Source organism: Aspergillus fischeri, genomic scaffold (genome assembly GCF_000149645.3).
Source record: "Aspergillus fischeri NRRL 181 1099437636259 genomic scaffold, whole genome shotgun sequence".
Taxonomy (NCBI): domain Eukaryota; kingdom Fungi; phylum Ascomycota; class Eurotiomycetes; order Eurotiales; family Aspergillaceae; genus Aspergillus; species Aspergillus fischeri.
Genome location: NW_001509766.1, coordinates 496,337 through 509,127, shown reverse-complemented (window position 1 = coordinate 509,127; position 12,791 = coordinate 496,337). Strand labels below are relative to the sequence as shown.

The following is a 12,791-nucleotide window of genomic DNA, read 5'->3' as shown; positions in this document are numbered from 1 at the left end:
GCTAGCATAGTGGTTGACCCTCAGCATTTCATGCGAAGAGATCTCTGCACACTGACAACGTAAACAGAACCTGTCAGATGGGATGAGCAGTCGCAGTGAGTATACCATAAGCCACTAAGATGGAAATTAAGGGTACGAAACGTCTAGTCCCCGCTCCTCTTCATGCACTAACACTCAATATACTATAGTATTCACTTGACATAGCAGAAGACAATGGATAGCACACGCATTCAATTAGGATTACACTATAACTAGTTACAGTAGAAGGACACGGCAAAGAACATCCGTTTCAATTCAGCGCACCTCCAACTGGAACACCTTCATCAAGGCGCACGCGTGAGGATTATAGGAGGGCAGCTCCCGCAATCAGACCAGCCACAGCACCCATGCCGGCGTTCAGGCGCGACGCGGCGCCGGTGAACAGAGGGGGGGAAGGGCTGGCGGTGGAGGAGCCAGAGGGCGATGGGGTCCCGCTTGGAGAGGTGACCGTGGGCTGGGTGGGGATGACGGGCCGAGATGTAGTGGTCGAGATCGAGGTGGAAGTAGAAGTAGAGGTGGAGGTAGACGTGGTCTCCTCAGTGACAGTAGGCGTCGCGGTCTCGGTGTGGGTGTTTGTCTGAGTATTGGTAATAGTGTCGGTCAAGGTGTTGGTGATGGTATCCGTCAAGGTTCCAGTCACGGTACCACCAGGTCCAGTACAGATCTCCCCGATGGGGCAGCAGCCATCGTCGGTGCAGTAGGTGCCTGGCTCGCAGCCGCCCTCACCAACAGCGCAGCAGCTGTAGGTGACGGGAATGCAGGAAGACTTGCAGGTCTTGAAGCCAGTGTGCGATTCACAGCTGGAGACCTGGCGGGCAATGAGGCCATTGTGGCCTGCCGCAAGGGCGACAGTGGCCAGTAGAGAAGCAGTCAGAAGCTTGTACATTGTAAAGATTGAAATAATAACCGATCAACGAGTGATGAGGGAGCAATGAAAGGGAACGACTTGACTGACAGAGGTCGAGAGGAAGGTGAGTAACTGAGCCGCCTTATATAGCACGGTGCCTGAACGCCCTCAAACCTTAATGATGTGGAGAGCAGCCAGGAATAGGTCAGCCTCATCCGATACGAGTGACAAGGTCTGGGCATCGTGTAGATATCACACCAAGCGGCATGACTCGTCTCGAACCCCGAGATGTGGTTGGATGGATGCCGCGACCCTAAAGCAACCAGCGAGGGGAATACGAGGCAGCGCATCCTGTGGCGGTCGAGGCAAATTACACCCAAGCTTAGTGACGTGTCATAGTCCTTCTATTGGATAGAAAGAGCGGGGAGATTGGAGAAGGTTCTTCAATTGAGGTGTGTGGAAATCATAACAGCTCTGGTTGGTGACGAAGAAGGGAGAGATGCATTTTGGGCACGGACTATACCCGATCATTACTTCTTCAGGCCATAGTCACTTCATTCGTGAATCCGTCTGTCTGCAAGATGGTGGTGAAATGTCGCTCGAGCGAAAACAGTCTCACTGGAGGCACTGCTTCAGCTGCTGAAATCAATGCTGCAAGTTGAAGCAAATTCAAATCCTTTTTTGGAAGTGAGGATACGTATCAGAGTATATATATATACCAACAATAGAAGTCCCATTCCACTGATATATATTGTTCCGAATGACTCTGGCAAATTATTCCTGCTGGCATTAGAGCACTACTAATCCGTGCATGCACCTTACAATATATTTCAACTGACTTGTACTAGCGGAGGTTTGTTAACGGGCTGTCACCTATAGAGGCTAGCCTGTGGCATCAATGCCGGACAAGACCATGTCAAGGAAGACTTCAAGTGACTAATCGGCTCTAGTCGTCCATAACACAACTGCATGCCAGTACTTGATCCATCAATCAAGATATCGTGGCAAATGGCGAGCGGTACTGAGCTAAATGTACCCTTGGTGAGCATGGATCTGTTGCAGGCCAGGAATATCAATCCTCGGACTTGATCTTCTCTAGCACTTCTCAGATTTTACCGGAGTGGCCTTTATCATTGCGTGGATCAAATGTTACGCTGGCAGGAAGCCCGCTGGTGGTATTTACGCGAGCTTCCGCCGGTCTTCCACGGTGATCAGTCAACGTCGTGACCTTGGTACTGCTTTGCAGGTGATGATCCGTCTCAGCCAGCAGCTTGATAGGATTGTACACGATTACCCACTGCAATGAAGACAGACTCGGTTGTATCTGTGGCAAATCAGCGCTTTCCCTTGAAGAAATGTGTTCCTCGAATGCAGCAAGCTGTTCGTCTTTTGGGCCAAGTAGTTCTCGGATACACTGGTCGGAGGCCTTCTCCTGGTAGTAAGTAGATTGAAGTATAAATCCTGGTAGCTGCTTCTGAATGAACGCAAACCCATCCGACTCAGTTTGAATAGCACGTCGACTTGGCGCCATGGTATGTTACTCGACAATCCTGTCCGCCCACTCGATGTCTGACATGACAACCGGTAGTAGAGTATTCTCGGCTCTGCGCTGAGTCAAGTTCGCTATCGCTATTCACTTGATGGAGGATTGGATAGAATCCTGCCACTGAGAGGAAAGTGCCAAGGCGTGGTTAGATCAGTGCGGAGGACTTGGTGACGGTGACATCGGAGCTGTAAGACATAAGAGGTGTTCAGGGCTTGAATAGGTGTGCCACTGTCTGTTTCTGAGTTATACAAGGTATTACTTCAAGCATTTGTGATGTCCAGGACGTTAGTGCTAAACAAGTTGCCAGTGTTTCATCACAAGGTGAGTATACTCAGGTATACTTGCCTGCTTATTCGCCCATGTACAAAGAATTATCACCTCCATATGAGCATAGCTGCATAGCATCCAATGCAGATGCAGATTATTTTCATACGCTATGTAGGTCACAGTGTCATTCTTAAGGTGTGGTTGCACAGCATCACAGGCCTGCCGAAGTCCCACCCGTGCTGCTGGCTTGAACACCTGTGCTATAGACATATGTAACGTTGTTCTGCTTTGTTCAACAGCCCAGTTTTCACTCCTAAGACTTCGGAACAACAGACATCGATCATCCGGAATATAATGGTGTTTCAGAACGTCTGCACTCCGCGGCCTGTAGGCAAATCATAGCAGCCATCTTTGCACCGCTGTAGATGGTGATGAGACCTGGCTATAATGATAAGTGGCAAGTTGGAGCTCTGCAGGGAAAGAACATTAGCTCTAGTACTAGATCTATACTTTATTCGGCACTGACAAGGAGCAAGCCTGCATTACGCTATGAACTGACTAGGCGAGCCCTAGCTGAAACCCTCTGCAATTCGGCTGGAATCAAGCACATGCATAATACAAGGCTTGCACCCTGTGTTGTGGGGTCAACAGGCGGTCGTTACACATGCCAGGGCGCATGATGATGCATTGGTCCGCCTCATGCCAAACCTTTGTGCCTCAAAGTGTGCTGTCATAGTGGCAGCATAACGGATGCATCTATGCATGGCCTCTATATAAACCCTCGATGGATCACACCATTTCAGCTTGATCTCGCACCACCAGGCTGACGACACTCATATTCGAAAGCACCACTACCAGCTTGCTCAAAATGACGAAACGCTCGTTGTTCTTCCTCCTTTTCAACGGTTCGTGGTCCGTCCACTCCTCCTCCGCCATCAATCTCTGATTTGGAGCAGGCATTGTGTCTGTGGCATATGCCAGGGTCAGATTCCCCCAGTTTGCAAGGGGTGTTCAAGGCCGTGCCAACCAAGCGGTAGGATCTTCTTTGGCTCTACCTGTTACACCTGTTAACTTCTAGCGGATAGTGTGCCGTGGACCCAGAGGGTTGTCTCTGCACTGGATTCGTAAGTCTAAATCGCAGGGCTTATTATAATCCGCGCAAGGAGAGCTGCCGCGGCTGACAACGACTCCCGTAGTGTCCCCCGCTCCTGACTTGCTGCGATAATCTATGTGTGGATCTGCAGAACAATCCCGAGAACTGCGGGGCCTGCAACAATGCCGTAAGTATATGCCAGACTCCTTGAAGCAGCCAGGTCACAGTCCCTCGGCTCACTGTGCACGTAGTGCCCTCCCGAGAACGGCATCTGCAGCGACGGTGTTTGCGACCCCCTCTGTATGCCTCCAGAGATTGGCTGTGGCTTCGACTGTGTTGATGCGTCTTCTGATCCCGAAAACTGCGGCGGATGTGACATAGCGGTACGTATACATCCTCCCGGGTTCAGTTGCAGTTGCAGAACACGCCTTGTCTCATTCCCGTCCGTATCGATAGTGCCCTCCAGAGACCCCCGACTGTGTCGGTGGCGCTTGTCTCTTGATCTGTCTGCCCCCGGACTTGGAATGCAACGGGGCATGTGTTGATCCGGCCACCGATCCCAACAACTGCGGAGCTTGCGGTACCGTGGTATGTCCACTGACCCTGCTGCTCATGATGGATGGCATCTAATCAGCGTTTTTTTTTTCTTTTCCTGCAGTGTCCCGAGGGTGATGCCTGCTGCAACGGCGTCTGCACCCATGTCCAGACATGCCATGACGCTTGCGGCGCATGCGATATTGTGGTAAGCAGCAAATCCAGGCAATTACTTTATCTGGAAAATACCTTATGCTTAGGGGATATGACAGTGCCCAGTGGACTGGGAATGCTGCGACGCTGTGTGTCAGGATGTCCTCAATGATCCTGCAAACTGCGGGGAGTGCGGCAATGTGGTATGTCCGTCGGTCCTGCCACAGATACGTATACATAAATAACCGTCCACCAGTGTCCAGAGGGCGAAGTTTGCACGGCTGGTGTCTGTCAAGAGCCAGCGTGCCCTCCAGGCCAGGTCGAGTGCGATGGTGTCTGTGCTGACCTGAACACTGACCCTAACAACTGTGGTGCCTGTGGTACTGTGGTGAGTGGCTATCCCTGTCTTGTCTGTTTTCAAAGCTCACCTGTCTTTAATTGCAGTGTCCTGAGGGAGAGCCTTGCGTGGATGGAGTCTGTCAAGTCGAAGAGTGCCCTCCAGGCGAGACTGATTGCGACGGCACCTGCGTTGATCTGACGACTGATCCAACCAACTGCGGTGCTTGCGGCAATGTGGTGAGTATATGCAGTACCTCTGTTATTTATTCGGGGAGCTCACTGTATCCAGTGTCCTGAGGGAGAGCCTTGTGTGGGCGGAGTCTGTCAAGTAGAAGAATGCCCTCCAGGCGAGACTGATTGCGATGGCATCTGCGTTGATCTGACGACTGATCCAACCAACTGTGGTGCTTGCGGCAATGTGGTGAGTATATGCGGTACCTCGTTCTGCTATTTATTCAGGGAGCTCACCGTATCCAGTGTCCTGACGGCCAACCCTGCGTGGACGGAGTCTGCCAAGTAGAAGAGTGTCCCCCAGGGGAGACTGATTGCGATGGCATCTGCGTTGATCTGACAACTGATCCAACCAACTGTGGTGCCTGTGGTAATGTGGTGAGTATACCTATAACTGCTCCATCATTCCGAAACTCACCTTATCCAGTGCGCCGATGGCGAACCCTGCGTGGACGGAGTCTGCCAAGTAGAAGAGTGCCCCCCAGGCGAGACTGATTGTGACGGCATCTGCGTTGACACCACAACCGACCCTACCAACTGCGGCGCATGTGGTGTTGCGGTGAGTATAACCGCCGCTGTTTTGCTCATCACCCGAAGCTCATTGTTGGCAGTGCCCTGAGGGAACGCCTTGCGTTAACGGGGTCTGCGAAGTGGGCGAGTGCCCCCCAGGCCAGACCCAGTGCTTGGGTCTCTGCGTTGATACAACCATCGATCCGTTGAACTGCGGTGGCTGTGGCAATGCGGTCCGTCCTTGTTCTGCATTGATTCATATATCTGCATGCTGACAATGCAATAGTGCCCTCTTGGTCAGATCTGCACAGATAGTGCATGTGGATGTCCAGGTGATCTGACCGACTGCGATGGCCTCTGCACTGACACTGATATTGACCCTCTTAACTGTGGTGCCTGTGGCAATGCGGTCCGTCCTGGTTTCTGCATTTGATTGATTTATCAGGATGCTAACGGTGCGAATAGTGCCCTCTTGGTCAGATCTGCACAGATGGTGTATGTGGATGTCCACTTGGTCTAACCGACTGCGATGGGGTCTGCACTGATACCGACATTGACCCCTTGAACTGTGGCGAATGTGGCAACGAGGTAAGATGCCAAGTCGTACAGCATGTATACCTATATTCTAATGGCAATAGTGTCCCATCCTCGCCATCTGCATTGGAGGAGTGTGCACGGATATTGTTCCTCCAGCTTGAGCCTCGGATCGATACCTCTGTGTTCGTGATAGGAGTCTTACCTATTGAATTAGCTAGTACATCCTGCTGTCACTCGTTATGAATCTGCTCCGCAGTGGATGTACATCTTTCGGTTCTAGCTAGCTAGTCAGCGTCTCATTTAATCAAGGCGAATCAACTACCTCGGCTTCCGAAGTACGCGGTACTACAGTCAGGTTCTTAATACCCAATACTATTGATTGGAAGGGTTGATACTATATTCTGCTGAAGCAGACTAGAAAGATATCTATAAGATATTTCATCATGGTATCGTATCATATCCAGAAGCAAATCTATATGCAAGTGTAGTATATACCCAACCTCAAGCCACCAAACTCCAAGCAATGGAAAAACAAAACTAGGCAACCTCCGCATGGAAAGCCTGCTCCTCCTTCCGGCTTTGAGCACCAGGTCCCTCCTCCCACTCAGTCTGCGGAATCTCAAACTTGCTGCTCTGCCACGGCGCCACATGGTTCACGTACATCCAGTCGATCTCCTCGAGTGTGCGGCCCTTGCCTTCAATAACGCAGAAGTATACGACGAAGGCGGCGACCAGCAGACAGCCCGCGAAGACATACCCATAAGCGAAGTCGATGGCGCCGGTGATGAAGGGGGTGAAGAAGCTCAGCAAAAAGTTCCAGAGCCAGTTGGAGGCGGTGGCTAGGGCCATGCCCTTTGCGCGGTACTTGGAGGGGAAGAGCTCGGCGACGATGGCCCAGACCATGGGACCCCAGGTCATTGCGAATGCACTATCAGTTTTTTAGTTTATGATGCAGACATGAAAGAAAGAGGAAGGCAACGTACGCAATGAAGAAGCAGGCGAGGACGATCATGCCCTTGCCGACCTCGGGGGTGTTGGTGGGGTCGTTGACATCAAGCATAAAGTGGCCGATGGACGCGAAGATCATGAACATGCAGAACATGAAGCCGGCGCCGAAGATGAGGGACTTGCGGCGGCCATAATTCTCGACCACGTACAGACCGCCAAAGGTGGTGACGAAGTTGACGGCGCCGAGGATGACGGAGGTGACGAAGCTGTTGGAGAGACCGGCGCCTTGGAAGATGGTGGTGCCGTAGTAGAAGAAGTAGTTGGCGCCGGTGAGCTGCTGCAGGCACTGCAGGAGCATACCGAGGGCGACACGGTAGAGCATGCGCGGGCCGGTCAAAAACTCGTGCCACACCTGCACTCCGGACTCGGCGTCGAGCTGCTTCTGGATCTCGTAGAGTTCCTGGACGATCACGCGGTGGTTCTCGGGCACACCGTACAGCTTGGACATGGTGCGCCGGGCGCTGTCGATCTTGCCGTGGCGGTACTCGAAGCGAGGGGATTCGGGGAAGAAGGCCATGCCGCCGCCCAAGACCAAGGCGAAAACGACGGTCAGACCTAGGGTGATGCGCCACTGGGCGGTGCCGTCCATGCTCTCGGTTCCCAGGTTGATCAGGTAGGCGAGGAAGATCCCCAGCGTCACGAACAGCTGGTAGCAGCTGATCATGGCACCACGGACGTGACGCGGTGCACTCTCACCCTGGTACATGGGAACAAGCAGCGAGCAGCCACCGACACCCAGACCGGTAACCCAACGGCCGACGACCATCTGCCACCAGTGACCTGTAGGAGCGGTAATTTGAACAATGATACCAACGATCAAGATGATGTTCCACAAGGTGATGGACCACTTGCGGCCAAGTCTGTCGGCGATGGGAGCCCCGACCAGCGCACCGATCAGGGTACCGATGGACAGCAGACCGACGATGAGACCGGAGCGAACATGGCTGAAGTGGTACTTGCCGTTGCTGTATTCACCATACCGGTGCAGGTAGTTGCTCATCTCCTGGAATCCGGAGATCTGACCAGTGTCGTATCCGAACAGCAGACCGCCCATGGAGACGAACAGTCCCATGATGGCGGACCGAAGGGTCAGCCGGGGGATGGGAGTGTCGACCCCGAGATCGAGTGGCTTCTCAGCAGCCACCGAGTCGGAGCTGGAGTAGTGAGGCTGGGGGGCGGGGGTGATGGATTCCCCATGGTGGGTTTCTGTCTCGACACCCATGTCTTTCCTTTGTATAATGAGAGATTATGGTGTTATGGTGTTATGACCATAGAGTAAGGTAGTGGAGGAAGGGAGGAGATAAAACCCGGACGAGGAAGAAAAGAGGAAACGATCAGAGCGAGGAAACGGCTTATTTATATTTGTCAACTCCCCTGGCTAGACGAAGAAAAATCAGAGAAGAGATCCACAGGCACAGGAACGAGGGGACAGACAGAGTGTGGGGAGGACAGGCAGGCATCCCGCTGGAGATGACGATAGTCGGCACGGGGATAGCACAGGAGCCGTCAGCTTCGGGTCTGCATGATCCGTGATTATGATTGGAAGAGCTGACAGTAAATGGCCAGTCAGAGTGAAGTCCAGGCAGAACTTCGGGATCCACGGCTGGACGAGACCGGCCATTGTTCATAGAAGATTCTGTCGGACGCCACTGGGTCACGGTCTTAGTAAGAATGCCATGGCAGCGCCACGATGGACAGGAATGGTTCGCCAAATGAGACGAACGCAATGACAGGGACTATATTGCGATGATGTATGCCAATTACTCTACAGAGCATCGGCCGAAGACGACATGTAGTAATGATTGTCAGGGAATAGCATCCATCATTACCGATTCCGGGTATCCGCGCATATAGTGAAACTAAGACATCCACACCTACACGCCCATCCACATCTCCAGAATCTCGGCAAATTTCTACTCCGTACTCCTGCTCCCGGAAGAGGACGGATCCCCAGCTGGAGACAGCAGACAGACAGCCAGTCCACCTGGAGAATGAGGGGTTGCCATTCCTCTTCAGTTCACCGGTGAATAGCATACATTAGTATACTGCGGAGTATCTGGAGTATATTTATCATACTATCAATGATGTATTCATGGGGTGTCTACAAAGGCTATTCACCTCTGCCCAACAGGTTAAAGCCAACCCAACAGAAAAGAAATGACGCCGACCGAGACGGATCGGCCTCGGCAAAGGCTGAGAAATGAACGTAAAATGGGAGAGAAAAGAAACCGGCTGAGCCGAGAATCGTCAGTGGCGTTGGGAGACATTCCTGGTTCGCTCAGCTGCGGCCACCAAGCTTTCAGGCACTTCACCAAGGAAGAAATGACTTTGTGGCTGTTGATCCGTTTAGTCTATGACGGATGTCCACATCTACAGAGTACTGCTTAGATATTGAGTCAAGCAACAGTAGAAAAGGATAGTATATTGCTGGACTGATAATATAATGAGCCTGGGGATGCCTTGGGCACTGACTCGTTTTCATCAGAAGAATCTGCGTTCGTCTACCCTTCCTGTTTGGGAAGATCCACTCAGCCATCCGGAAGAGGAATAGCGTTAGGTTAGGGTTTGTCATGTGTTTGCGAATGCCAAGATTATGTCATCAACTGGACCATGGAACTTCCTCACTTCTTCAGTCGAGACTTTTCTGCTCGATCAGGTGATATCACCTGACCGCAGATCACCTGACTGCTCTGCCACATTCCATTGGCCACCGCCACACTTCGGCTCCGAGCATACCTTGGACTGGGTATCTAATGTACAAGACTAAAGAGGCAATACTAGGAGTCTTGCCTGTATCCATGGACTGATTAGTAGGGCTGGACTTCTGAAGCGTGAGTCTTGTTCTTTCTAACCCAGATGATCCACCTCAGAGCAACCACTAGGTGTGTGCAAGAACAGTTGATTATTATATATATAATCATTGTGATCGCCGACAACACTACTCTACAAATGATTAGATGGAGTATAATATATATCTCTCTTTCTATGTACTGGTCCACTCAATTGGAGATACTCCCGAGACGACCAACCACATGCTCAAAGGCAGTCTGCTAAACGATATCAACCAGGCCGTAGGACAGGTGACCGGCTGGGATCTGGCAGGAGCAGCAGGGTTGGGCGCACAAACAAAATCGTCCTGAATGAAGATGAGGAGACAAAAAGATTAGCTAGTAAATAAACACGGATATCGACTGATACTCACTGCAAGACAATAATCAAGCACGTTCCCACTCTGGTCCATCTCCTTCAAGAGCTGAGTCGTCCTGTTACTGGCAATAGCCTTCTCCGCAAACATCCCTAATAAGGCTTTCTCGTGGTGCTGCGCAGTAGCGTTCACATTGGAACTCTTCCCGGGCATATAGAATGGGTTGCCAACAAGAATGACTAATTTGATTGATTCAAGGGCCGGAGGACTCAGTTGGCGGAGCACGTTAAGAATCAAGGTTGCGCCTTGAGAATACCCGAATAGAGCGTACTTCTGGTGCGGACAGCGCCGGAGTCTGTGGGCGATGGAGTCCACCACGAACTGCTCGCCGCTGCTGGTGTTTTGGCTCGCTGCTACAGGATACTCCACAGGTAGGCTGACGCCGCCGGTCAGGTTGGTAAGGATGTGCTGGATCACGGGATAGAACATCCTTGGAAACGCCTTACGGTTCAGCCGTGCCGCGAGCGTCGATCAGTTCTTGGTGCAAGGATGTCAGTTGGGGACCTCATGCATACTTTCGTTTGTCCGGACTGAAACTAGAACTTACTGTAGTTGGCGCATTGCTTAGCTTGCGACGGACGTGTAATGTTCGCATGTGGCAGGGTTGGGAACTGTGACATTCCACACCGGCACTCCAACTCTGCGCCGCAGTTAACATTCGAGGGAGTAGCCTGATTACTTGGTGCCGGCGCCAAACGTGCTGAACAGAGTAGTTGGGGCGGCAGGCACAAGTCAGGGCAGACGTGGCCAACAGGAAGTAGAGTGACTTTATCATCGCGACAGACAGATACTTGCTGTGGTAAACCTGACTTCTTCTAAGTGCCAGTGACTTCATATAGAGGAATAAGGGGGGGAGTGCATTTGAGGCCATGCTGGATTGATTAATAGTTGTACCTCGCTGATTATGCAAGACTACCCCATCTAGTGCTCAATGTCCGATATATATATGTCCATGGGGTGATAACATAGCCAACCAACTACTGGGCATTGAAGACAGATTGCTAAGTTTAGCGGAGGGAAATGAATTGCAACAAAAACATCCTCACTCTGAATGCCTTAATGACAACGGCTGCGACACTAAAATGCAATACACTCAGTCTGCACCATAGGCATATCAAGATGATACATATCCATCGTAAGCAGCGCCATCATGCTCGCCGTGACATTAAACCAAAAATCACTTGTAAACCAATACCCATTCTCACAGCCTCCACTGCTATCCGCCGGAGGAGGAACCAGCGTAACATCCCCATCGTCCCCAACCACCATCTCCGCATCAATATTAAAGACATTCACGACCGTCGCTCGCGCCGCCAACCCAGACGACAAATCAAGCAAGCCCTCAAACAGATTCACCGTCACGCCAACCTCCGCCCCAACGAACGGATCAAGCTGCATATCCGCCGCCGTATCCATCCTCGAGCTGGTCGTCGCTGTTGGCGCGACGCTCCGCGCAGAGCTATCCGTCATATTGAGTAGATCGAGATGGAATAGCCCGTTCGTCGCCATGCTCATGTTACTCCTGGCCTCTGCCGTCCCGTTCATCTCCATGTCGACGCCCACGTTGAGATCGAGCATCGGCCCCACGGTCAGGATCCCGGGGATGGAGAAGCCCGCCGCCTCGACGGGGCTCCATCTGTAGGTGTAGACGTTGCGCAGGAACGACCCCGCGGCTGAGACGGAGAGGCCGAGTGTCGCATCCAGCGCGACGGCGATGTCGAGGTTGAGGGTTGTTGCTGTCTTTGTCTCGATGTTGTACGCGATGATCCCGTCGATGGTGATTGCGGCGTCGAGGGTGGCGTGGTTGGCGTGGATGGTTAGGCCGGTGGTGCGGATGAGGTCGCCTGACCAGGCGAGGTCGATGCTGGTGGTGAGCTCGCGCTTGTGTTGGGATGAGACAGGGTGGCCGAAAGCGATGGTGACGGTTTTGGCTTGTTGCTGGAGGTTGGTTTTGCTTGTCGAGGCGGTGATGCTTAAGCTTGAGGGGTTGAATAGGAGAGAGGCTGCGTTGTAGATTCCGCGTTCGGCTTCCGCGTCGCAGTTCCCTAGATGGTTGGTGACGAGGAGGAGGTGTGAGCGAGGCCAGGAGTATGCTTGGTTGAAGGTGGTCGTGGAATTGAACGTCACCGTCACGCTGTCGACAGAACAGGTCACGCTTGACACATCATTGACATCTTCAAGGACGATGGAGGGGAGCTGCAAGTCCGCTTGGACGAGAGCGCCGATAGAGCTTGAGTTGACTGCTTGATAGTAGAGAGAGATTGCTGACACGGGCTCAACGCTGGTCGCCGTGGTATCTCTGCGTAGAACGGTAGGGTACAACCTGGCCGACAGTGCATGGGCCGAAGCAATCACAGACAGACATGCTGCTACGGCAAGAAAGCTAGCCATTTTGACAGGAGAATGCAATACACGTCTTCAGAGGCGGGGTGAAGTTTCGAGATTGCATCGAGAGGATCGGTGAAGCCCTTCATATCTGAGC

General features: G+C 52.3%; 4 protein-coding genes across 4 annotated transcripts, besides 2 other annotated features; all 4 read right to left on the bottom strand.

The window, feature by feature from the left end:
* Positions 1-343: 343 nt before the first annotated feature.
* NFIA_113690 (GPI anchored serine-threonine rich protein) lies at positions 344-925 on the bottom strand (the record flags this gene model as incomplete). The annotated part of the gene is made up of 1 exon (XM_001262734.1): positions 344-925. One exon carries the CDS (start codon positions 923-925, stop codon positions 344-346), a length of 582 nt encoding a protein of 193 aa, XP_001262735.1.
* Positions 926-4,921: 3,996 nt separating this feature from the next.
* Positions 4,922-5,565: a microsatellite.
* A 201-nt stretch (positions 5,566-5,766) lies between these two features.
* Positions 5,767-6,131: a microsatellite.
* A 502-nt stretch (positions 6,132-6,633) lies between these two features.
* On the bottom strand, positions 6,634-8,326 carry NFIA_113680 (sugar porter family MFS transporter; the record flags this gene model as incomplete). Its single annotated transcript, XM_001262733.1, has 2 exons — positions 6,634-7,024; positions 7,080-8,326. The coding sequence occupies 2 exons, from the start codon at positions 8,324-8,326 to the stop codon at positions 6,634-6,636; spliced, it is 1,638 nt and encodes a 545-aa protein (XP_001262734.1).
* A 1,941-nt stretch (positions 8,327-10,267) lies between these two features.
* Positions 10,268-10,738, bottom strand: NFIA_113670 (uncharacterized protein; the record flags this gene model as incomplete). The annotated part of the gene is made up of 1 exon (XM_001262732.1): positions 10,268-10,738. One exon carries the CDS (start codon positions 10,736-10,738, stop codon positions 10,268-10,270), a length of 471 nt encoding a protein of 156 aa, XP_001262733.1.
* A 648-nt stretch (positions 10,739-11,386) lies between these two features.
* On the bottom strand, positions 11,387-12,700 carry NFIA_113660 (uncharacterized protein; the record flags this gene model as incomplete). Its single annotated transcript, XM_001262731.1, has 1 exon — positions 11,387-12,700. One exon carries the CDS (start codon positions 12,698-12,700, stop codon positions 11,387-11,389), a length of 1,314 nt encoding a protein of 437 aa, XP_001262732.1.
* Positions 12,701-12,791: the final 91 nt, after the last annotated feature.